Here is a 26,985-nt window from a genome sequence, read left to right on the forward strand (position 1 = left end):
GGTAATGTTGAGAATTACATGAATATAACAAAACACAGAGACAACATTTACCCAGCTGTCCAGTAAGGTTTTGATTGAGTTCATCTAGGGGGGAGAAATATATTCACTCAACTTGTCAAAAATATATATAGACAGACAGACAGACAGACAGGAACACAGACAGACAGACAGACAGACAGACAGACAGACAGACAGACAGACAGACAGACAGACAGACAGACAGACAGACAGACAGACAGACAGACAGACAGACAGACAGACAGAAGGACAGGTAATTAGACAGACAGGAACATAGACTGACAGACAGGTACATAGACTGACAGACAGGTGATAGACAGACAGGAACAAATCAGACAGACAGACAGGAACATAGACAGACAGGAACACAGACAGACAGACAGACAGACAGACAGACAGACAGACAGACAGACAGACAGACAGACAGACAGACAGACAGACAGACAGACAGACAGACAGGAAAATAGACTGACAGACAGGAACATAGACTGACAGACAGGAACATAGACTGACAGACAGGAACATAGACTGACAGACAGGTACATACACTGACAGACAGGTACATAGACAGACAGGAACAAATCAGACAGACAGACAGGAACATAGACAGACAGGAACATAGACAGACAGACAGGAAAACAGACAGACAGGCAGGAACACAGACAGACAGACAGACAGACAGACAGACAGACAGACAGACAGACAGACAGACAGACAGACAGACAGACATGAACATAGACAGAAATACAGACAGGAACATACACAGACAGACAGACAGGAACATAGACAGACAGACAGACAGACAGACAGACAGACAGACAGACAGACAGACAGACAGACAGACAGACAGACAGACAGGAACATAGACAGACAGGAACACAGACAGACAGACAGACAGACAGACAGACAGACAGACAGACAGACAGACAGACAGACAGACAGACAGACAGACAGACAGACAGGCCAGGCAGGAACACAGACAGACAGACAGACAGACAGACAGACAGACAGACAGACAGACAGACAGACAGACAGACAGAAGGACAGGTAATTAGACAGACAGGAACATAGACAGACAGGCAGGAACACAGACAGACAGATAGACAGACAGACAGACAGACAGACAGTCAGTCAGACAGACAGACAGACAGACAGACAGACAGACAGACAGACAGACAGACAGACAGACAGACAGACAGACAGACAGCCAGGAACCAGGAACATAGACAGCCAGGAACACAGACAGACAGACAGACAGACAGACAGACAGACAGACAGACAGACAGACAGACAGACAGACAGACAGACAGGAAAATAGACTGACAGACAGGAAAATAGACTGACAGACAGGAACATAGACTGACAGACAAGTACATAGACAGACAGGAACAAATCAGACAGACAGACAGGAACATAGACAGACAGGAACACAGACAGACAGACAGACAGACAGACAGACAGACAGACAGACAGACAGACAGACAGACAGACAGACAGACAGACAGGCAGGCAGGAACACAGACAGACAGACAGACAGACAGACAGACAGACAGACAGACAGACAGACAGACAGACAGACAGGTAATTAGACAGACAGGAACATAGACAGACAGGCAGGAACACAGACAGACAGATAGACAGACAGACAGACAGCCAGACAGACAGACAGGTAATTAGACAGACAGGAACATAGACAGACAGGCAGGAACACAGACAGACAGACAGACAGACAGACAGACAGACAGACAGACAGACAGACAGACAGACAGACAGACAGACAGACAGACAGACAGACAGACAGACAGGAACATAGATAGACAGACAGGAACATAGACAGACAGACAGGAACATAGACAGACAGACTGGAACATAGACAGACAGACAGACAGACAGACAGACAGACAGACAGACAGACAGACAGACAGACAGACAGACAGACAGACAGACAGACAGACAGACAGGAAAATAGACTGACAGACAGGAACATAGACTGACAGACAGGAACATAGACTGACAGACAGGTACATACACTGACAGACAGGTACATAGACAGACAGGAACAAATCAGACAGACAGACAGGAACATAGACAGACAGGAACATAGACAGACAGACAGGAAAACAGACAGACAGGCAGGAACACAGACAGACAGACAGACAGACAGGAAAATAGACTGACAGACAGGAAAATAGACTGACAGACAGGAACATAGACTGACAGACAAGTACATAGACAGACAGGAACAAATCAGACAGACAGACAGGAACATAGACAGACAGGAACACAGACAGACAGACAGACAGACAGACAGACAGACAGACAGACAGACAGACAGACAGACAGACAGACAGACAGGCAGGCAGGAACACAGACAGACAGACAGACAGACAGACAGACAGACAGACAGACAGACAGACAGACAGACAGACAGGTAATTAGACAGACAGGAACATAGACAGACAGGCAGGAACACAGACAGACAGATAGACAGACAGACAGACAGCCAGACAGACAGACAGGTAATTAGACAGACAGGAACATAGACAGACAGGCAGGAACACAGACAGACAGACAGACAGACAGACAGACAGACAGACAGACAGACAGACAGACAGACAGACAGACAGACAGACAGACAGACAGACAGACAGACAGACAGGAACATAGATAGACAGACAGGAACATAGACAGACAGACAGGAACATAGACAGACAGACTGGAACATAGACAGACAGACAGACAGACAGACAGACAGACAGACAGACAGACAGACAGACAGACAGACAGACAGACAGACAGACAGACAGACAGACAGACAGGAAAATAGACTGACAGACAGGAACATAGACTGACAGACAGGAACATAGACTGACAGACAGGTACATACACTGACAGACAGGTACATAGACAGACAGGAACAAATCAGACAGACAGACAGGAACATAGACAGACAGGAACATAGACAGACAGACAGGAAAACAGACAGACAGGCAGGAACACAGACAGACAGACAGACAGACAGACAGACAGACAGACAGACAGACAGACAGACAGACAGACAGACAGACAGACAGACAGACAGACAGACAGACAGACAGACAGACAGATAGACAGACAGACAGACAGGAAAATAGACTGACAGTCAGGAACATAGACTGTCAGACAGGTACATAGACTGACAGGCAGGTACATAGACAGACAGGAACAAATCAGACAGACAGACAGGAACATAGACAGGAACACAGACAGACAGACAGACAGACAGACAGACAGACAGACAGACAGACAGACAGACAGACAGACAGACAGACAGACAGACAGACAGACAGACAGACAGACAGACAGGAACATAGACAGACAGGAACACAGACAGACAGGAACATAGACAGACAGACAAACAGGAACACAGTTTTCACTTTTAAATTAATGAAATTCATGCATGTAGTTTTGGAAGCACAGAGACTTTCACACACAACTTACCTTTCTCGTTTTTGAGCTTCTCTGTAGACAGAAGATAAAACATGATGTATTATGGGTACTAGAACATGAAGACAGACTACATCCTCTCTATTCTGACCTCCTCTGTAGACAGTAGATAAAACATGATGTGTTATGGGTACTAGAACATGAAGACAGACTACATCCTCTCTATTCTGACCTCCTCTGTAGACAGTAGATAAAACATGATGAATTATGGGTAATTTCCTCTATTTCCTTTGATAATGTTGGTAATGTTGAGAATTACATGAATATAACAAAATACAGAGACAACATTTACCCAGCTGTCCAGTAAGGTTTTGATTGAGTTCATCTAGGGGGGAGAAATATATTCACTCAACTTGTCAAAAATATATATAGACAGACAGACAGACAGGAACACAAACAGACAGACAGACAGACAGACAGACAGACAGACAGACAGACAGACAGACAGACAGACAGACAGACAGACAGACAGACAGACAGACAGACAGACAGACAGGAACATAGACTGACAGACAGGTACATAGACTGACAGACAGGTGATAGACAGACAGGAACAAATCAGACAGACAGACAGGAACATAGACAGACAGGAACACAGACAGACAGACAGACAGACAGACAGACAGACAGACAGACAGACAGACAGACAGACAGACAGACAGACAGACAGAAACATAGACAGACAGACAGACAGACAGACAGACAGACAGACAGACAGACAGACAGACAGACAGACAGACAGACAGACAGACAGACAGACAGGAAGACAGACAGACAGACAGACAGACAGACAGACAGACAGACAGACAGACAGACAGACAGACAGACAGACAGACAGACAGACAGACAGACAGACAGACAGACAGACAGACAGACAGGAACATAGACAGACAGACAGGAACATAGACAGACAGACAGACAGACAGACAGACAGACAGACAGACAGACAGACAGACAGACAGACAGACAGACAGACAGACAGACAGACAGACAGACATATAGAAAGGAACACAGACAGACAGAAAGGAACACAGACGGACAGACAGAAAGGAACACAGACAGACAGACAGACAGACAGACAGACAGACAGACAGACAGACAGACAGACAGACAGACAGACAGACAGACAGACAGACAGACAGAAACATAGACAGAAACATAGACAGACAGACAGACAGGAACATAGACAGACAGACAGACAGACAGGAACATAGACAGACAGACAGACAGACAGACAGACAGACAGACAGACAGACAGACAGACAGACAGACAGACAGACAGACAGACAGACAGACAGACAGACAGACAGACAGACAGACAGACAGACAGACAGACAGACAGACAGACAGACAGACAGACAGACAGGAACATAGCTTCAGCGTGTAAATCAGCTAGAAATATGTGTCGGCATCAATTAATTGTCTCTGGCCCCCTCCCAGTTAGGGGGAGTGAAAACTGGTTGAAAACTGTTTTCTGCCCCTTCCAAAAGATATAATTTGTAGATAATTGGCCCTCTTTCTGGGACTCACCCACAAACAGGACTAAGCCTGGCCTGTTGAGAAGTGACGGACTCCATCCTAGCTGGAGGGGTGCTCTCATCTTATCTACGAACAAAGACAGGGCTCTAACTCCCCTAGTTCCACAATGAAATAGGGTGCAGGCCAGGCAGCAGGCTGTTTTCCAGCCTGCCAGCTTAGTGGAGTCTGCCACTAGCACAGTCAGTGTAGTCAGCTCAGCTATCCCCATTGAGACCGTGTCTGTGCCTCAACCTAGGTTGTGCAAAACTAAACATGGCGGTGTTCGCCTTAGCAATATCACTAGAATAAAGACCTCCTCCATTCCTGCCATTATTGAAAGAGATCGTGATACCTCACATCTCAAAATAGGGCTACTTAATGTTAGATCATTCACTTCAAAGGCAGTTATAGTCAATGAACTAATCACTGATCAAAATCTTCATGTGATTGGCCTGACTGAAACATGGCTTAAGTCTGATGAATTTACTGTGTTAAATGAGGTCTCACCTCCTGGTTACACTAGTGACCATATCCCCCGCGCATCCGGCAAAGGCGGAGGTGTTGCTAACATTTACGATAGCAAATTTCAATTTACAAAAAAAAAAACAATGACGTTTTCGTCTTTTGAGCTTCTAGTCATGAAATCTATGCAGCCTACTCACCCACTTTTTATAGCTACTGTTTACATGCCTCCTGGGCCATATACAGCGCTCCTCACTGAGTTCCCTGAATTCCTATCGAACATTGCAGTCATAGCAGATAATATTCACATTTTTGGTGACTTTAATATTCACATGGAAAAGTCCACAGACCCTCTCCAAAAAGCTTTCGGAGCCATCATCGACTCAGTGGGTTTTGTCCAACATGTCTCTGGACCTACTCACTGCCACAGTCAAACTCTGGACCTAGTTTTGTCCCATGGAATAAATGTTGTGGATATTAACCTGTTGGGGCTAGGGGGCAGTATTTGCACGGCCGGATAAAAAACATACCCGATATAAACTGGTTACTACTTTCACGTCCTGACCAGTATTAGGGATTATTTGTAATTGTAGTTTGGTCAGGACGTGGCAGAGGGTATTTGTTGTATGTGGTCTGGGGGTTATGTGTAGGTTAGAGGGGCGTTGTATTTATGTGTTCCGGGGTTTGGGTGTATGTTCTGGTTTTTGGTTGTCTAGGGTTTTTCTGGTTTGTGTATTTCTTTGTTGTCTGTGTGGCTCTCGATCAGGAACAGCTGTACATCGTTGTTCCTGATTGAGAGTCATATTTAGGGAGCTTGTTTTCACCTGGGGTTTTGTGGGTAGTTGATTTTGCTAGTTGTCATAGCCTGCAAAACTGTCTCCTATCGTGTTGTCTGCATTTCTTGTTTTTTCCATGTTCAATGTGTTTAATAAATATCATGATGAGCACGCAACCCGCTGCGTATTGGTCCGACAGTGATTTCACATTATCAGACGACAAGGAATGTGACAACTACTCTTGCCCAGAAACGAGAATATGCATATAATTAGTAGATTTGGTTAGAAAATACTCTAAAGTTTCTAAAACTGTTTGAATGGTGTCTGTGAGTATAACAGAACTCATATGGCAGGCCAAAACCTGAGAAGATTCCATACAGGAAGTGCCCTGTCTGACAATTTGTTGTCCTTCAGTTGCATCTCTATCGAAAATAGAGCATCTCTGCTGTAACATGACATTTTCTAAGGCTTCCATTGGCTCTCAGAAGGCACCAGAAAGTGTAATGGGGTGTCTGCAGTCTCTGGGCGAAGTACAGCAGCTCTGTTTGTGAGTAGTCAGCCTGGGAACAGTGAGACTGAGAAGCGCGTTCTGAGAATTGTCATTTTTTTTCTTTCAGCCTTTGAATGAATACAACGTCGCCCGGTTGGAATATTATCGCTATTTTACGAGAAAAATAGCATAAAAATGTATTTTAAACACGTTTGACATGCTTCAAAGTACGTTAATGTAATATTTTGAATTTTTTTGTCACGAAATGAGCTCGAGTGTCACCCTTCGGATAGTGACCTGAACGCACGAACAAAACGGAGGTATTTGAATATAACTATGGATTATTTGGAACCAAAACAACATTTGTTGTTGAAGTAGAAGTCCTGGGAGTGCATTCTGACAAAGAACAGCAAAGGTAATCAAAATTTTCTTATAGTAAATCTGAGATTGGTGATGGCCAAACTTGGTGGGTGTCAAATTAGCTAGCCGTGATGGCCGAGCTATGTACTCAGAATATTGCAAAATGTGCTTTCGCCGAAAAGCTATTTTAAAATCTGACACCGCGATTGCATAAAGGAGTTATGTATCTATAATTCTTAAAATAATTGTTATGAATTTTGTGAACGTTATCATGAGTAATTTAGTAAATTCACTGGAAGTTTGTGGCGGGTATGCTAGTTCTGAACATCACATGCTAATGTAAAAAGCAGTTTTTTGATATAAATATGAACTTGATTGAACTAAACATGCATGTATTGTATAACATAATGTCCTAGGAGTGTCATCTGATGAAGATCATCAAAGGTTAGTGCTGCATTTAGCTGTGTTTTTTTTGTGTTTTTTTTGTGACATATATGTTTGCTTTGAAAATGGCTGTGTGATTATTTCTGACTGGGTACTCTCCTAACATAATCTACTGTTTTGCTTTCGCTGTAAAGCCTTTCTGACATAATCCAGGGAGGTTAATGTTTTTCCTCATAATCCTGGACTATCGGACCACCATTTTATTACGTTTGTAATCGCAACAAATAATCTGCTCAGACCCCAACCAGGGAGCATCAAAAGTTGTGCTATAAATTCTCAGACAACCCAAATATTCCTTGATGCCCTTCCAGACTCCCTCTGCCTACCCAAGGACACCAGAGAACAAAAATCAGTTAACCACCTAACTGAGGAACTCAATTTAACCTTGCGCAATACCCTAGATGCAGATGCACCCCTAAAAACTAAAAACATTTGTCATAAGAAACTAGCTCCCTGGTATACAGAAAATACACAAGCTCTGAAGCAAGCTTCCAGAAAATTGGAACGGAAATGGCGCCACACCAAACTGGAAGTCTTCCGACTAGCTTGGAAAGATAGTACCGTGCAATATCGAAGAGCCCTCACTGCTGCTCGATCATCCTATTTTTCCAACTTAATTTAGGAAAATAAGAACAATCTGAAATGTCATTTTGATACTGTCGCAAAGCTAAATAAAAAGCAGCATTCTCCAAGAGAGGATGGCTTTCACTTCATCAGTAATAAATTCATGAACTTCTTTGAGGAATAGATCATGATCATTAGAAAGCAAATTACGGACTCCTCTTTAAATCTGCGTATTCCTCCAAAGCTCCGTTGTCCTGAGTCTGCACAACTCTGCCAGGACCTAGGATCAAGGGAGACACTAAAGTGTTTTAGTACTATATCTCTTAACACAATGATGAAAATAATCATGGCCTCTAAACCTTCAAGCTGCATACAGGACCCTATTTCAACTAAACTACTGAAAGAGCTGCTTCCTGTGCTTGGCCCTCCTATGTTGAACATAATAAACGGCATTCTCTATCCACAAGATGTGTACCAAGCTCACTAAAAGTGGCAGTAATAAAGCCACTTTCAGCCATCTGTCCTCGTGCTCCTAGATCTTACTGCTGCTTTTGATACCATCGATCACCACATTCTTTTGGAGAGATTGGAAACCCAAATTGGTCTACATGGACAAGTTCTGGCCTGGTTTAGATCTTATCTTTTGGAAAGATATCAGTTTGTCTCTGTGAATGGTTTGTCTTCTGACAAATCAACTGTAAATTTCGGTGTTCCTCAAGTTTACGTTTTAGGACCACTATTGTTGTCACTATATATTTTACCTCTTGGGGATTTCATTCAAAAACATAATGTTAAATTTCACTGCTATGCGGATGACACACAGCTGTACATTTCAATGAAACATGGTGAAGCCCCAAAATTGCCCTCCCTGGAAGCCTATGTTTCAGACATAAGGAAGTGGATGGCTGCAAACGTTCTACTTTTAAACTCGGACAAAACACAGATGCTTGTTCTAGGTCCCAAGAAACAAAGAGATCTTCTGTTGAATCTGACAATTAATCTTGATGGTTGTACAGTCGTCTCAAATAAAACTGTGAAGGACCTTGGCGTTACTCTGGACCCTGATCTCTCTTTTGAAGAACATATCAAGACTGTTTCAAGGACAGCTTTTTTCCATCTACGTACCATTGAAAAAATCTGAAACTTTCTGTCCAAAAATGGTGCAGAAAAATGTATCCATGCTTGTGTTACTTCTATGTTGGACTACTGCAATGCTCTACTTTCCGGCTACCCGGATAAAGCACTAAATAAAATTCAGTTAGTGCCAAATACGGTTTCTAGAATCCTGACTAGAACCAAAAAATGTGATCATATTACTCCAGTGCTAGCCTCCCTACACTGGCTTCCTGTTAAGGCAAGGGCTGATTTCAAGGTTTTACTGCTAACCTACAAAGCATTACATGGGCTTGCTCCTACCTATCTTTCCGATTTGGTCCTGCCGTACATACCTACACGTACGCTACGGTCACAAGATGCAGGCCTCCTAATTGTCCCTAGAATTTCTAAGCAAACGGCTGGAGGTAGGGCTTTCTCCTATAGAGCTCCATTTTTATGGAATGGTCTGCCTACCCATGTGAGAGACGCAGACTCGGTCTCAACCTTTAAGTCTTTACTAAAGACTCATCTCTTCAGTGGGTCCTATGATTGAGCGTAGTCTGGCCCAGGAGTGTGAAGGTGAACGGAAAGGCTCTGGAGCAACGAAACGCCCTTGCTGTCTCTGCCTGGCCGGTTCCCCTCTCTCCACTGGGATTCTCTGCCTCTAACCCTATTACAGGGGATGAGTCACTGGCATATTGGTGTTCTTCCATGTCGTCCCTAGGAGGGGTGCATCACTTCAGTGGGTTGAGTCACTGACGTGGTCTTCCTGTCTGGGTTGGCGCACCCCTTGGGTTGTGCCGTGGCGCAGATCTTTGTGGTCTATACTCGGCCTTGTCTCAGGATGGTAAGTTGGTGGTTGAAGATATCCCTCTAGTGGTGTGGGGGCTGTGCTTTGGCAAAGTGGGTGGGATTATATCCTGCCTGTTTGGCCCTGTACGGGGGTATCATCGGATGGGGCCACAGTGTCTCCTGACCCCTCCTGTCTCAGTCTCCAGTATTTATGCTGCAGTAGTTTATGTGTCGGGGGGCTAGGGTCAGTCTGTTACATCTGGAGTATTTCTTCTGTCTTATCCGGTGTCCTGTGTGAATTTAAGTATGCTCTTCTTTCTTTCTTTCTTTCTTCTTTCTTTCTTTCTTTCTTTCTTTCTTCTCTTTCTTTCTTTCTTTCTTTCTTTCTTTCTTTCTTTCTTTCTTTCTTTCTTCTTCTTCTTTCTTTCTTTCTTTCTTTCTTTCTTTCTTTCTTTCTCTCTCTCTCTCGGAGGACCTGAGCCCTAGGACCATGCCTCAGGACAACCTGGCATGATGACTCCTTGCTGTCCCCAGTCCTGTCACGTCCTGACCAGTAAAAGGGGTTATTTGTGATCTTAGTTTGGTCAGGGCGTGGCAGGGGGGTGTTTGTTTTATGTGTTTTAGGGGTTTTGGGTGATGTTCTATGTTATTCTATTTCTATGTTTATTCTAGGTTGTCTAGTTCTATGTTGGGATTGGTTGGGGTTGGTCTCTAATTGGAGGCAGCTGAATCTGATTGCCTCTGATTAGAGACCATATTTAAGTAGGGGTTTTTCTCATTGTGTTTTGTGGGTGGTTATTTTCTGTTTAGTCGTTAGTGTACCTGACAGAACTGTTTGGCTGTCGTTTTCTAGTTTTGTTTAAGTGTTCTAATAAAATATTAATATGAGCAGTCAACCCGCTGCGCCTTGGTCTATTCCCTTCGACGGCCGTGATAAGTCCACCTGGCCGTGCTGCTGCTCCAGTTTCAACTGTTCTGCCTGCGGCTATGGAACCCTGACCTGTTCACCGGACGTGCTACCTGTCCCAGACCTGCTGTTTTCAACTCTCTAGAGACAGCAGGAGCGGTAGAGATACTCTCAATGATCGGCTATGAAAGCCAACTGACATTTACTCTTGAGGTGCTGACTTGTTGCACCCTCGACAACTACTGTGATTATTATTTTTTGACCCTGCTGGTCATTTATGAACATTTGAACATCTTGGCCATGTTCTGTTATAATCTCCACCCGGCATAGCCAGAAGAGGACTGGCCACCCCTCATATTCTGGTTCCTCTCTAGGTTTCTTCCTAGGTTTTGGCCTTTCTACACCTGCATTGCTTGCTGTTTGCGGTTTTAGGCTGGGTTTCTGTGCAGCACTTTGAGATATCAGCTGATGTAAGAAGGGCTATATAAATAAATGTCATTTGATTTTGATTTGAACACAGACAGACAGACAGACAGACAGACAGACAGACAGACAGACAGACAGACAGACAGACAGACAGACAGACAGACAGACAGACAGACAAGAACATAGACAGACAGACAGGAACATAGACAGACAGGAACACATACAGACAGACTTGAACACATACAGACAGACAGGAACATATCAGACAGACAGACAGGAACATATCAGACAGACAGACAGGAACACATACAGACAGGAACATATCAGACAGACAGACAGGAACACATACAGACAGACAGACAGACAGACAGACAGACATGTAAATCGACAGACAGACATGTACATAGACAGACAGACATGTACATAGACAGACAGACAGGAACATAGATAGACAGACAGGTACATAGACAGACAGGTACATAGACAGACAGGAACATAGACAGACAGGAACATCGACAGACAGACAGGAACATAGACAGACAGACAGGAACATAGACAGACAGACAGACAGACAGACAGACAGACAGACAGACAGACAGACAGACAGACAGACAGACAGACAGACAGACAGACAGACAGACAGACAGACAGACAGACAGACAGACAGACAGACAGACAGACAGACAGGAACAAAGTTTTCACTTAAATTAATGAAATACATGCAGTTGCACACAACTTTCACACACAACTAACCGTGCGATATATATAGTATATAGCGTAGTTAATCAGTTTAATATATAGTGTAGTTAACCAGTGTAATATATAGTGTAGTTAATACATAGTGTAGTTAATCAGTGTAATATATAGTGTAGTTAACCAGTGTAATATATAGTGTAGTTAATAAGTGTAATATATAGTGTAGTTAACTAGTGTAATATATAGTGTAATATATAGAGTAGTTAATTGGTGTAATATATAGTGTAATATTTAGTGTAGTTAATTAGTGTAATATATAGTGTAGTTAACCAGTGCAATATACAGTGTAATAGATAGTGTAGTTAGCCAGTGTAATTAACCAGTGTAATATATAGTGTAGTTAACCAGTGTAATATATAGAGTAGTTATCCGTTGTAATATATAGTGTAATATATAGTGTGGTTAATTAGCGTAATATATAGTTTAGTTAATCGGTGTAATACAGTATAGTTAATCAGTTTAATATACAGAGTAGTTAGCCAGTGTAATATTTAGTGTAGCTAACGAGTGAAATGTATAGTGTAGTTGATCTGTGTAACAGAGTGTAGTTAACCAGTGTAATGTGTAGTGTAGTTAATCAGTGTACTATATATAGTGTAGTTAATCAGTGTAATAAATAATGTAGTTAATCTGTGTAATATATAGTGTAAAATATAGTGTAGTTAATCAGTGTAATATATAGTGTAATATATAATGTGGTTTATCGGCGTAATAGTAGTTAAATAGTTTAATATACAGTATAGTTAGCCAGTGTAATATATAGTGTAATAAACCAGTATATTGAATAGTGTAGTTAATTTGTGTAATATATAGTGCAATATATAGTATGATTAATCAGTTTAATGTACAGTGTACAGTGTAGTTAATCCGTGTAATATGTAGTGTAGTTAACCAGTGTAACTAACCAGTGTAATATATGGTGTAATATATAGTGTGGTTATCCAGTATCATATATATAGTGTTGTTAAGTACATTAATATATAGTGCAGTTAATCAGTGAAGTATATAGTGCAGTCAATCAGTGTAATATATAGTGTAGTTAATCAGTGTAATATATAGAGTAGTTAATCACAGTTAAAACACAGTGTAGTTATTCAGTGTAATATATAGTGTAGTTAAACCGTGTAATATATTGTGCAATATATAGTGTAGTTAATCAGTTTAATATATAGTGTAGTTATCCGTTGTAATATAAAGTGTAGTTAATTGGTGTAATATATAGTGTAGTTAACGAGTGTAATATATAGTGTAGTTAACCAGTGTAATATATAGTGTAGTTAACCGGGGTAATATAAAGTGTAGTTAATTGGTGTAATATAAAGTGTAGTTAACCAGTGTAATGTGCAGTGTTGTTAATCAGTGTAATATATAGTGCAGTTAATCAGTGTAATATATGTTGTAATATATAGTGTAGTTAATCGTTGTAATATATAGTATAATATGTTGTGTAGTTAAACAGTGTATTATATTGTGTGGTTAATCAGTGTAATATAGAGTGTAGTTAATCAGTGTAATATCTAGTGTAGTTAATCAGTGTAATATATAGTGTAGTTAATCAGTGTAATATATAGTGTAGTAAATCAGTGTAGTTAACCAGTTTAATATATAGTGTAATATATAGTGTTGAAAACCAGTGTAATATATAGTGTAGTTAACCAGTATAATATATAGTGTAGTTAACCAGAGTAATATATAGTGTAGTTAACCAGTTTAATATATAGTGTAATATATAGTGTTGAAAACCAGTGTAATATATAGTGTAGTTAACCAGTATAATATATAGTGTAGTTAACCAGAGTAATATATAGTGTAGTTAACCAGTATAATATATAGTGTAGTTAACCAGTGTAATATATAGTGTAGTTAACCAGTGTAAAATATAGTGTAGTTAACCAGTGTAATATATAGTGTAGTTAATCAGTGTAATATATAGTGTAGTTAACCAGTGTAATATATAGTGTAGTTGATCTGTGTAATGTATAGTTTAATATATCGTGTAGTTGATCTGTGTAATATATAATGTAATATATATTGTTGTTAATCAGTGTAATATATAGTGTAGTTAACCAGTGTAATATATAGTGTAGTTAATCAGTGTAATATATCGTGCAGTTAACCAGTGTAATATATAGTGTAGTTAATAAGGGTAATATATAGTGTAGATAATCAGTATAATATATAGCGCAATATATTTTGTAGTTAATCAGTGTAATGTGTAGTGACACATATAGTGTAGTTAATCAGTTTAATACAGTGTAGTTAATCAGTGTAATATATAGTGCAATATATAGTTTAGTTAATCAGTTTAATATATAGTGTAATATATAGTGTAATAAATATTGTGGTAAATCGGCGTAATATACAGTGTAGTTAATCAGTGAAATACAGTGTAGTTAATCATTGTAATATGTAGTGCCACATATAGTGTAGTTAATCAGATTAATTCAGTGTAGTTAATCAGTGTAATATGTAGTGCAATATACAATGTAGTTAATCAGTTTAATATACAGAGTAGTTAACCAGCGTAATATATAGTGTGGTTAACCAATGTAATGAATAGTGTAGTTAATCAGTGTAATATATAGTGCAATATATTGTTTAGTTAATCAGTTTAATATACAGTGTAGTTAATCAGTGAAATATATAATGTAATATATAGTGTAGTTAATAAGTGTAATATGTAGTTTAGTTAACCAGTGTAATAAATAGTGTAGTTAATCAGTATAATATATAGTGTAATATATAGTGTAGTTAATCAGTGTAATATATAGTGTAGTTAACCAGTGTAATATATAGTGTAGTTAACCAGTGTAATATATAGTGTAGTTAACCAGAGTAATATATAGTGTAGTTAACCAGTTTAATATATAGTGTAATATATAGTGTTGAAAACCAGTGTAATATATAGTGTAGTTAACCAAAGTAATATATAGTGTAGTTAACCAGTTTAATATATAGTGTAATATATAGTGTTGAAAACCAGTGTAATATATAGTGTAGTTAACCAGTATAATATATAGTGTAGTTAACCAGTGTAATATATAGTGTAGTTAACCAGTGTAAAATATAGTGTAGTTAACCAGTGTAATATATAGTGTAGTTAACCAGTGTAAAATATAGTGTAGTTAACCAGTATAATATATAGTGTAATTAACCAGTGTAATATATAGTGTAGTTAACCAGTGTAAAATATAGTGTAGTTAACCAGTGTAATATATAGTGTAGTTAATCAGTGTAATATATAGTGTAGTTAACCAGTGTAATATATAGTGTAGTTGATCTGTGTAATGTATAGTTTAATATATCGTGTAGTTGATCTGTGTAATATATAATGTAATATATATTGTTGTTAATCAGTGTAATATATAGTGTAGTTAACCAGTGTAATATATAGTGTAGTTAATCAGTGTAATATATCGTGCAGTTAACCAGTGTAATATATAGTGTAGTTAATAAGGGTAATATATAGTGTAGATAATCAGTATAATATATAGCGCAATATATTTTGTAGTTAATCAGTGTAATGTGTAGTGACACATATAGTGTAGTTAATCAGTTTAATACAGTGTAGTTAATCAGTGTAATATATAGTGCAATATATAGTTTAGTTAATCAGTTTAATATATAGTGTAATATATAGTGTAATAAATATTGTGGTAAATCGGCGTAATATACAGTGTAGTTAATCAGTGAAATACAGTGTAGTTAATCATTGTAATATGTAGTGCCACATATAGTGTAGTTAATCAGATTAATTCAGTGTAGTTAATCAGTGTAATATATAGTGCAATATACAATGTAGTTAATCAGTTTAATATACAGAGTAGTTAACCAGCGTAATATATAGTGTGGTTAACCAATGTAATGAATAGTGTAGTTAATCAGTGTAATATATAGTGCAATATATTGTTTAGTTAATCAGTTTAATATACAGTGTAGTTAATCAGTGAAATATATAATGTAATATATAGTGTAGTTAATAAGTGTAATATGTAGTTTAGTTAACCAGTGTAATAAATAGTGTAGTTAATCAGTATAATATATAGTGTAATATATAGTGTAGTTAATCAGTGTAATATATAGTGTAGTTAACCAGTGTAATATATAGTGTAGTTAACCAGTGTAATATATAGTGTAGTTAACCAGAGTAATATATAGTGTAGTTAACCAGTTTAATATATAGTGTAATATATAGTGTTGAAAACCAGTGTAATATATAGTGTAGTTAACCAGTATAATATATAGTGTAGTTAACCAGAGTAATATATAGTGTAGTTAACCAGTATAATATATAGTGTAGTTAACCAGTGTAATATATAGTGTAGTTAACCAGTGTAAAATATAGTGTAGTTAACCAGTGTAATATATAGTGTAGTTAATCAGTGTAATATATAGTGTAGTTAACCAGTGTAATATATAGTGTAGTTGATCTGTGTAATGTATAGTTTAATATATCGTGTAGTTGATCTGTGTAATATATAATGTAATATATATTGTTGTTAATCAGTGTAATATATAGTGTAGTTAACCAGTGTAATATATAGTGTAGTTAATCAGTGTAATATATAGTGCAGTTAACCAGTGTAATATATAGTGTAGTTAATAAGGTTAATATATAGTGTAGATAATCAGTATAATATATAGCGCAATATATTTTGTAGTTAATCAGTGTAAAGTGTAGTGCCACATATAGTGTAGTTAATCCGTTTAATACAGTGTAGTTATTCAGTGTAATATATAGTGCAATATAGAGTTTAGTTAATCAGTTTAATATATAGTGTAATATATAGTGTAATAAATATTGTGGTAAATCGGCGTAATATACAGTGTAGTTAATCAGTGAAATACAGTGTAGTTAATCATTGTAATATGTAGTGCCACATATAGTGTAGTTAATCAGATTAATACAGTGTAGTTAATCAGTGTAATATATAGTGCAATATACAATGTAGTTAATCAGTTTAATATACAGAGTAGTTAACCAGCGTAATATATAGTGTGGTTAACCAATGTAATGAATAGTGTAGTTAATCAGTGTAATATATAGTGCAATATATTGTTTAGTTAATCAGTTTAATATACAGTGTAGTTAATCAGTGAAATATATAATGTAATATATAGTGTAGTTAATAAGTGTAATATGTAGTTTAGTTAACCAGTGTAATAAATAGTGTAGTTAATCAGTATAATATATAGTGTAATATATAGTGTAGTTAATCAGTGTAATATATATTGTAGTTAACCAGTGTAATATATAGTGTAGTTAACCAGTGTAATATATAGTGTAGTTAACCAGTGTAATATATAGTGTTGTTAATCAGTGTATTATGTAGTGTAGTTAACCAGTGTAATAAATAGTGTAGTTAATCAGTGTAATATATAGTGTACTATATAGCTTGGTTAATCAGTGTAATATATAATGTAATATATAGTGTAGTTAATCTGTGTAATATATAGTGTAGTTAATCAGTGTAGTTAACCAGTGTATTTCATAGTGTAGTTAATCAGTGTATTATATAGTGTGATATATAGCGTAGTTAACCAGTGTAATATATAGTGAAATATATAGTGTAGTTAACCAGTGTAATATATAGTGTAGTTAATCAGTGTAATATATAGTGTAGTTACTCAGTGCAATATATAGCATAGTTAATCAGTTTAATATATAGTGTAGTTAACCAGTGTAGTATATAATGTAGTTAATCACTGTAATATATATATATTTTCCACTATTATTTCTGAGTTTAGTGAGCCTCGAAGTTGGCGGGTGTCTGAATAGGTTGCGGCTGAGCTATGTACTCAGAATATTGCAAAATGTGCTTTCGCCGAAAAGCTATTTTATAATCTGACAAAGCGATTGCATAAAGGAGTTTATCATGAGTAATTTAATAAATTCACCAGAAGTTTTGGGAGGGAATGCTAGTTCTGAACATCACATGCTAATGTTAAAAGCTGTTTTTTGATATAAATATGAACTTGATTGAACAAAACATGCATGTAATGTATAACATAATGTCCTAGGATTGTCATCTGATGAAGATCATCAAAGGTTAGTGCTGCATTTAGCTGTGGTTTGGGTTTATGTGACATTATATGCTAGCTTGAAAAATGGGTGTCTGATTATTTCTGGCTGGGTACTCTGCTGACATAATCTAATGTTTTGCTTTCGTTGTAAAGCCTTTTTGAAATCGGACAGTGTGGTTAGATTAACGAGAGTCTTGTCTTTAAAATGGTGTAAAATAGTCATATGTTTGAGAAATTGAAGTAATAGCATTTCTAAGGTATTTGAATATCGCGCCACGGGATTACACTGGCTGTTGAGTAGGTGGGCAAGCGTCCCACTGAATCAGAGAGGTTAAAATCAATTGTTATGCTATTTTTCTCATAAAGTAGCGATAATATTCCAACCGGACAATGCTCTATTCATTCAAAAAGGAAGAGAAAAAAATGGCGAGGTCTCGTGAACGCGCATCTCCAGTTTCTCTGTCATCAGGCAGTCCACTGACAAAGTGTGCTCCTGTTATCTGCCCAGACAGGAGACGCCTCAATCCGGTTTATGTATGCTTAGATACTGTAAATTCGATAGAGATGCAAAAGAAGGACTACAAATTGGCTGACAGGCCACATCCTGGTTGAAATCATCTCAGGTTTTTGCCTGCCATATGAGTTCTGTTATACTCACAGACACCATTCAAGCAGTTTTAGAAACTTTATTGTCTTTTCTATCCAAATCTACTAATTACATGCATATTCTAGTTTCTGGGCAAGAGTAGTGACCAGATTAAAACGGGAACGTTTTTTTCACCCGGCCGTGAAAATACTGCCACCTATCCACAACAAGTTAACCAGTGTAAAATATAGTGTAGTTAACCAGTGTGATATATAGTGTAGTTAATCAGTGTAATATATAGTGCAATATATAGTGAAGTTAATCAGTTTAATATATAGTGTAGTTAATCAGTGGAATATATAGCGTTGTTAGTCAGTGTAATATAGAGTGTAATATATATTGTAGTTAACCAGTGTAATATATAGTGTAGTTAACCAGTGTAAAATATAGTGCAATATATAGTGTTGTTTATCAGTTTAATATACAGTGTAGTTAATCAGTGTAATTATATAGTGTAGTTAACCAGTATAATTAACCAGTATAACATATAGTGTAGTTAACCGTTGTAATATATCGTGTAGTTGATCAGTGTTATATATAGTGTAGTTAATTAGTGTAATTATATAGTGTAGTTAACCAGTGTAATATATAGAATAGTTACCCGGTATAATATATTGTGTAGTTAATTGGTGTAATATATAGTGCAATATATAGTGTAGTTAATCAGTGTAATATATTGTGTAGTTAATCAGTGTAATATATAGTGTAGTTAACCAGTGTAATATATAGTGTAGTTAATCTGTGTAATATATAGTGTAGTTAATATATAGTGTAATATATAGTGTAGTTAATCAGTGTAATATATTGTGTAATATATGTGTAGTTTATCGGTGTAGTATATAATGTGGATAATCAGTGTAAATATAGTGTGGTTAATCAGTGTAATATATAGTGCAATATACAGGGTAGTTAATCAGATAAATACACAGTGTAGTTAACCAGTGTAATATATAGTGTGGTTAATCAGTGTAATGTATAGTGTAGTTAATCAGTTTAATATACAGTGTAGTTATTCCGCGTAATATATAGTGTGGTTAATCAGTGTAATATATAGTGTAGTTAATCAGTGTAATATATAGTGTAGTTAATCAGTGTAATGTATAGTGTAATATATAGCGTAGTTAATCAGTGTAATACATAGTGCAGTTAATCACTGTAATATATAGTATAATATGTAGTGTAGTTAATCAGTGTAATATATAGTGTAGTTAATCTTTGTAATATATAGTGCAGTTAATCAATGTAATATATAGTATAATATGTAGTGTAGTTAACCAGTGTAATATATTGTGTGGTTAATCAGTGTAATATATAGTGTAGTTAATCAGTGTAATATATAGTGTAATATATAGTGTAGTTAACCAGTGTAATATATAGTGTAGTTAAGCAGTGTAATATGTAGTGTAGTTAATCAGTGTAATATATAGTGTAGTTAACCAGTGTAATATATAGTGTAGTTAATCAGTGTAATATATAGTGTAGTTAATCAGTGTAATATATAGTGTATATATTTTTTAAGGAAAATGTTTTCACTTAAATCAATGAAATGAATGCAGTTGTGGAACTCACCCCTCTCTATTACGACCGTGTCTGTAGACAGTAGATAAAACAAGATGTATTATGGGTACTAGAACATGAAGACAGAATACATCCTCTCTATTCTGACCTCCTCTGTAGACAGTAGATAAAACAAGATGTATTATGGGTACTAGAACATGAAGACAGAATACATCCTCTCTATTCTGACCTCCTCTGAAAACAGAAGATAAAATATGATGTATTATGGGTACTTTCTTCTATTTCCTTTGATAATGTTGGTCATGTTGAAAATTACATGAATATAGTAAACACAGAGACAACACTTACCCAGCTGTCCAGTCAGGTTTTGCTTGAGTTCATCTAGGGGGGGGGAATATATTCACTCAACTTGTCAAAAATAAATATAGACAGACAGACAGGAACATGGACAGAACATGAAGGGACTGGTTCCTCTGGTCTACCCAGTACAGCCAGTAGAGGACTGGTCACCCCTCAGAGCCTGGTTACTCTCTACCCAGTACAGCCAGTAGAGGACTGGTCACCCCTCAGAGCCTGGTTCCTCTCTACCCAGTACAGTCAGTAGAGGACTGGCCACCCCTCATAGCCTGGTTCCTCTCTAGGTTTCTTCCTAGGTTCCGGCCTTTCTAGGGAGTTTTTCCTAGCCACCGTAATTCTACATCTGCATTGCTTGCTGTTTGGGGTTTTAGGCTGGGTTTCTGTACAGCACTTTGTGACATGGGCTGATGTTAAAAGGGCTTTATAAATACATTTGGTTGATCGATTGATGCTGGGCGATTAGGCCTGGCTCGCAGTCGGCGTTCCAATTCATCCCAAAGGTGTTCAATGGAGTTGAGGTCAGGGCTCTGTGCAGGCCAGTCAAGTTCTTCCACACCGATCTCAACAAACCATTTCTGTATGGACCTTGATTTGTGCACGGGGACATTGTCATACTAAAACAGCGAAGGGCCTTCCCCAAACTGTTGCCACAAAGTTGGAAGCACTGAATTGTCTAGAATGTCATTGTATGCTGTAGTGTTAAGATTTCCCTTCACTGGGACTAAGGGGCCCGAACCATGAAAAACAGCCCCAGACCATTATTCCTCTTCCACCAAACTTTACAGTTAGCACTATACATTGGGGCAGGTAGTGTTCTCCTGGCATCCGCCAAACCCAGATTAATCTGTCAGAATGCCAGATGGTGAAGCGTGATTCATCACTCCAGAGAACGTATTTCCACTAGTCCAGAGTCCAATGGCGGCGAGCTTTACACCACTCCACCCAACGCTTGGCATTGAGCATGGTGATCTTAGGCTTGTGTGTGGCCATGGAAACCCATTTCAAGACAGGAACATAGACAGACAGACAGACAGACAGACAGACAGACAGACAGACAGACAGACAGACAGACAGACAGACAGACAGACAGACAGACAGACAGACAGACAGACAGACAGACAGACAGACAGACAGACAGTAACATAGCTTCAGCGTGTAAATCAGCTAGAAAGATGTGTCGGCATCGATTAATTGTCTCTGGCCCCCTCCCAGTTAGGGGGAGTGATGAGCTCTACAGCAGAGTCTCATAACTCAATCGCTGGTTGAAAACTGTTTTCTGCCCCTCCCAAAAGATAGAATTTGTAGATAATTGGCCCTCTTTCTGGGACTCACCCAAAAACAGGACCAAGCCTGGCCTGTTGAGAAGTGACGGACTCCATCCTAGCTGGAGGGGTGCTCTCATCTTATCTACGAACATAGACAGGGCTCTAACTCCCCTAGTTCCATCATGAAATAGGGTGCAGGCCAGGCAGCAGGCTGTTAGCCAGCCTGCCAGCTTAGTGGAGTCTGCCACTAGCACAGTCAGTGTAGTCAGCTCAGCTATCCCCATTGAGACTGTGTCTGTGCCTCGACCTAGGTTGTGCAAAACTAAACATGGCGGTGTTCGCCTTAGCAAATCTCACTGGAATAAAGACCTCCTCCACACCTGCCATTATTGAAAGAGATCGTGATACCTCACATCTCAAAATAGGGCTACTTAATGTTAGATCCCTCACTTCAAAGGCAGTTATAGTCAATGAACTAATCACTGATAATAATCTTGATGTGGTTGGCCTGACTGAAACATGGCTTAAGCCTGATGAATTTACTGTGTTAAATGAGGCCTCACCTCCTGGTTACACTAGTGACCATATCCCCTGTGCATCCCTCAAAGGCGGAGGTGTTGCTAACATTTACGATAGCAAATTTCAAGTTACAAAAAAACTCAGACGTTTTCGTCTTTTGAGCTTCTAGTCATGAAATCTATGCAGCCTACTCAATCACTTTTTATAGCTTCTGTTTACATGCCTCCTGGGCCATATACAGCGCTCCTTACTGAGTTCCCTGAATTCCTATCGAACATTGCAGTCATAGCAGATAATATTCACATTTTTGGTGACTTTAATATTCACATGGAAAAGTCCACAGACCCTCTCCAAAAAGCTTTCGGAGCCATCATCGACTCAGTGGGTTTTGTCCAACATGTCTCTGGACCTACTCACTGCCACAGTCAAACTCTGGACCTAGTTTTGTCCCATGGAATAAATGTTGTGGATATTAACCTGTTGGGGCTAGGGGGCAGTATTTGCACGGCCGGATAAAAAACATACCCGATATAAACTGGTTACTACTTTCACGTCCTGACCAGTATTAGGGATTATTTGTAATTGTAGTTTGGTCAGGACGTGGCAGAGGGTATTTGTTGTATGTGGTCTGGGGGTTATGTGTAGGTTAGAGGGGCGTTGTATTTATGTGTTCCGGGGTTTGGGTGTATGTTCTGGTTTTTGGTTGTCTAGGGTTTTTCTGGTTTGTGTATTTCTTTGTTGTCTGTGTGGCTCTCGATCAGGAACAGCTGTACATCGTTGTTCCTGATTGAGAGTCATATTTAGGGAGCTTGTTTTCACCTGGGGTTTTGTGGGTAGTTGATTTTGCTAGTTGTCATAGCCTGCAAAACTGTCTCCTATCGTGTTGTCTGCATTTCTTGTTTTTTCCATGTTCAATGTGTTTAATAAATATCATGATGAGCACGCAACCCGCTGCGTATTGGTCCGACAGTGATTTCACATTATCAGACGACAAGGAATGTGACAACTACTCTTGCCCAGAAACGAGAATATGCATATAATTAGTATTCCTCCATAGCTCCGTTGTCCTGAGTCTACACAACTCTGCCAGGACCTAGGATCAAGGGAGACACTAAAGTGTTTTAGTACTATATCTCTTGACACAATGATGAAAATAATCATGGCCTCTAAACCTTCAAGCTGCATACTGGACCCTATTCCAACTAAACTACTGAAATAGCTGCTTCCTGTGCTTGGCCCTCCTATGTTGAACATAATAAGCGGCTCTCTATCCACCGGATGTGTACCAAACTCACTAAAAGTTGCAGTAATAAAGCCTCTCTTGAAAAAGCCAAATCTTGACTCAGAAAATATAAAAAACTATCGGCCTATATCGAATCTTCCATTCCTCTCAAAACTTTTAGAAAAAGCTGTTGAGCAGCAATTCACTGCCTTCCTGAAGACAAACAATGTATACGAAATGCTTCAGTCTGGTTTTAGACCCCATCATAGCACTGAGACTGCACTTGTGAAGGTGGTAAATTACCTTTTAATGGCGTCAGACCGAGGCTCTGCATCTGTCCTCGTGCTCCTAGATCTTACTGCTGCTTTTGATACCATCGATCACCACATTCTTTTGGAGAGATTGGAAACCCAAATTGGTCTACATGGACAAGTTCTGACCTGGTTTAGATCTTATCTGTCGGAAAGATATCAGTTTGTCTCTGTGAATGGTTTGTCATCTGACAAATCAACTGTAAATTTCGGTGTTCCTCAAGTTTCCGTTTTAGGACCACTATTGTTGTCACTATATATTTTACCTCTTGGGGATTTCATTCAAAAACATAATGTTAAATTTTACTGCTATGCGGATGACACACAGCTGTACATTTCAATGAAACATGGTGAAGCCCCAAAATTGCCCTCCCTGGAAGCCTATGTTTCAGACATAAGGAAGTGGACGGCTACAAACGTTCTAGTTTTAAACTCGGACAAAACAGAGATCCTTGTTCTAGGTCCGAAGAAACAAAGAGATCTTCTGTTGAATCTGACAATTAATCTTGATGGTTGTACAGTCATCTCAAATAAAACTGTGAAGGACCTCGACGTTACTCTGGACCCTGATCTCTCTTTTGAAGAACAAATCAAGACTGTTTCAAGGACAGCTTTTTTCCATCTACGTACCATTGAAAAAATATGAAACTTTCTGTCCAAAAATGATGCAGAAAAATGTATCCATGCTTGTGTTACTTCTATGTTGGACTACTGCAATGCTCTACTTTCCGGCTACCCGGATAAAGCACTAAATAAACTTCAGTTAGTGCTAAATACGGTTGCTAGAATCCTGACTAGAACCAAAAAATGTGATCATGTTACTCCAGTGCTAGCCTCCCTACACTGGCTTCCTGTTAAGGCAAGGGCTGATTTCAAGGTTTTACTGCTAACCTACAAAGCATTACATGGGCTTGCTCCTACCTATCTTTCCGATTTGGTCCTGCCGTACATACCTACACGTACGCTACGGTCACAAGATGCAGGCCTCCTAATTGTCCCTAGAATTTCTAAGCAAACGGCTGGAGGTAGGGCTTTCTCCTATAGAGCTCCATTTTTATGGAATGGTCTGCCTGCCCATGTGAGAGACGCAGACTCGGTCTCTACCTTTAAGTCTTTACTGAACACTCATTTCTTCAGTGGCTCCTGTGATTGAGCATAGTCTGGCCCAGGAGTGTGAAGGTGAACGGAAAGGCTCTGGAGCAACCAACCGCCCTTGCTGTCTCTGCCTTGCCGGTTCCCCTCTTTCCACTGGGATTCTCTGCCTCTAACCCTATTACAGGGGATGAGTCACTGGCTTATTGGTTTTCTTCCATGTCGTCCCTAGGAGGGGTGCGTCACTTCAGTGGGTTGAGTCACTGACGTGGTCTTCCTGTCTGGGTTGGCGCCCCCCCTTGTGTTGTGCCATGGCGTTGGTGGTTGAAGATATCCCTCTAGTGGTGTGGGGGCTGTGCTTTGGCAAAGTGGGTGGGGTTATATCCTGCCTGTTTGGCCCTGTCCAGGGGTATCATCGGATGGGGACACAGTGTCTCCTGACCCCTCCTGTCTCAGTCTCCAGTATTTATGCTGCAGTAGTTTATGTGTCGGGGGGCTAGGGTCAGTATGTTATATCTGGAGTATTTCTTCTGTCTTATCCGGTGTCCTGTGTGAATTTAAGTATGCTCTCTCTTTCTTTCTTTCTTTCTTTCTTTCTTTCTTTCTTTCTTTCTTTCTTTCTTTCTTTCTTTCTTTCTTTCTCTCTCTCGGAGGACCTGAGCCCTAGGACCATGCCTCTGGACTACCTGGCATGATGACTCCTTGCTGTCCCCAGTCCTGTCATGTCCTGACCAGTAAAAGGGGTTATTTGTGATCTTAGTTTGGTCAGGGCGTGGCAGGGGGTGTTTGTTTTGTGTGTTTTGGGGGTTTTGGGTGATGTTCTATGTAATTCTATTTCTATGTTTATTCTAGGTTGTCTAGTTCTATGTTGGAATTGTTTGGGGTTGGTCTCTAATTGGAGGCAGCTGAATCTCCTCTAATCCTCTGATTAGAGACCATATTTAAGTAGGTGTTTTTCTCATTGTGTTTTGTGGGTGGTTATTTTCTGTTTAGTCGTTAGTGTACCTGACAGAACTGTTTGGCTGTCGTTTTCTAGTTTTGTTTAAGTGTTCTAATAAAATATTAATATGAGCACTCAACCCGCTGCGCCTTGGTCTATTCCCTTCGACGGCCGTGACAAGTCCACCTGGCCGTGCTGCTGCTCCAGTTTCAACTGTTCTGCCTGCGGCTATGGAACCCTGACATGTTCACCGGACGTGCTACCTGTCCCAGACCTGCTGTTTTCAACTCTCTAGAGACAGCAGGAGCGGTAGAGATACTCTCAATGATCGGCTATGAAAGCCAACTGACATTTACTCTTGAGTTGCTGACTTGTTGCACCCTCGACAACTACTGTGATTATTATTATTTGACCCTGCTGGTCATTTATGAACATTTGAACATCTTGGCCATGTTCTGTTATAATCTCCACACGGCATAGCCAGAAGAGGACTGGCCACCCCTCATAGCCTGGTTCCTCTCTAGGTTTCTTCCTGGGTTCCTGCCTTTCTAGGGAGTTTTTCCTAGCCACCATGCTTCTACACCTGCATTGCTTGCTGTTTGGGGTTTTAGGCTGGGTTTCTGTACAGCACTTTGAGATATCAGCTGATGTAAGAAGGGCTATATAAATACATGTGATTTGAACATAGATAGACAGACAAGAAAACAGACAGACAGACAGACAGAGACAGACAGACAGACAGACAGACAGACAGACAGACAGACAGACAGACAGACAGACAGACAGACAGACAGACAGACAGACAGACAGACAGACAGAAAGGAACATAGACAGGAACAAAAACAGACAGACAGGAACATAGACAGACAGACACACAGACAGACAGGAACAAAGTTTTCACTTAAATTAATGAAATACATGCATACAGTTGTGGAAGCACACAGACTTTCACCCACAACTTACCTTTCTCGTTTCTGAGCTTCTCTGTAGACAGAGG

At 39.1% G+C, this 26,985-nt stretch overlaps 2 protein-coding genes across 5 annotated transcripts in view; both read right to left on the reverse strand.

The window, feature by feature from the left end:
- Positions 1 to 26,985, reverse strand: part of LOC106583397 (butyrophilin-like protein 2) — a 428,110-nt gene that overhangs the window by 379,587 nt on the left and 21,538 nt on the right. The window lies entirely within an intron of this gene.
- The window catches only part of LOC106598467 (butyrophilin-like protein 10), a 125,234-nt gene that overhangs the window by 56,178 nt on the left and 42,071 nt on the right, over positions 1 to 26,985 (reverse strand). For all 3 annotated transcript variants that reach the window (XM_082965420.1, XM_082965421.1, XM_082965419.1), the window contains exon 5: positions 26,952 to 26,972. In XM_082965420.1, coding sequence (XP_082821546.1) covers positions 26,952 to 26,972 — 21 coding nt within the window. The remainder of the gene's footprint in view (positions 1 to 26,951; positions 26,973 to 26,985) is intronic.

Source organism: Salmo salar, chromosome 18, assembly GCF_965601325.2.
Source record: "Salmo salar chromosome 18, fSalSal1, whole genome shotgun sequence".
NCBI classification, from domain to species: Eukaryota; Metazoa; Chordata; class Actinopteri; order Salmoniformes; family Salmonidae; genus Salmo; species Salmo salar.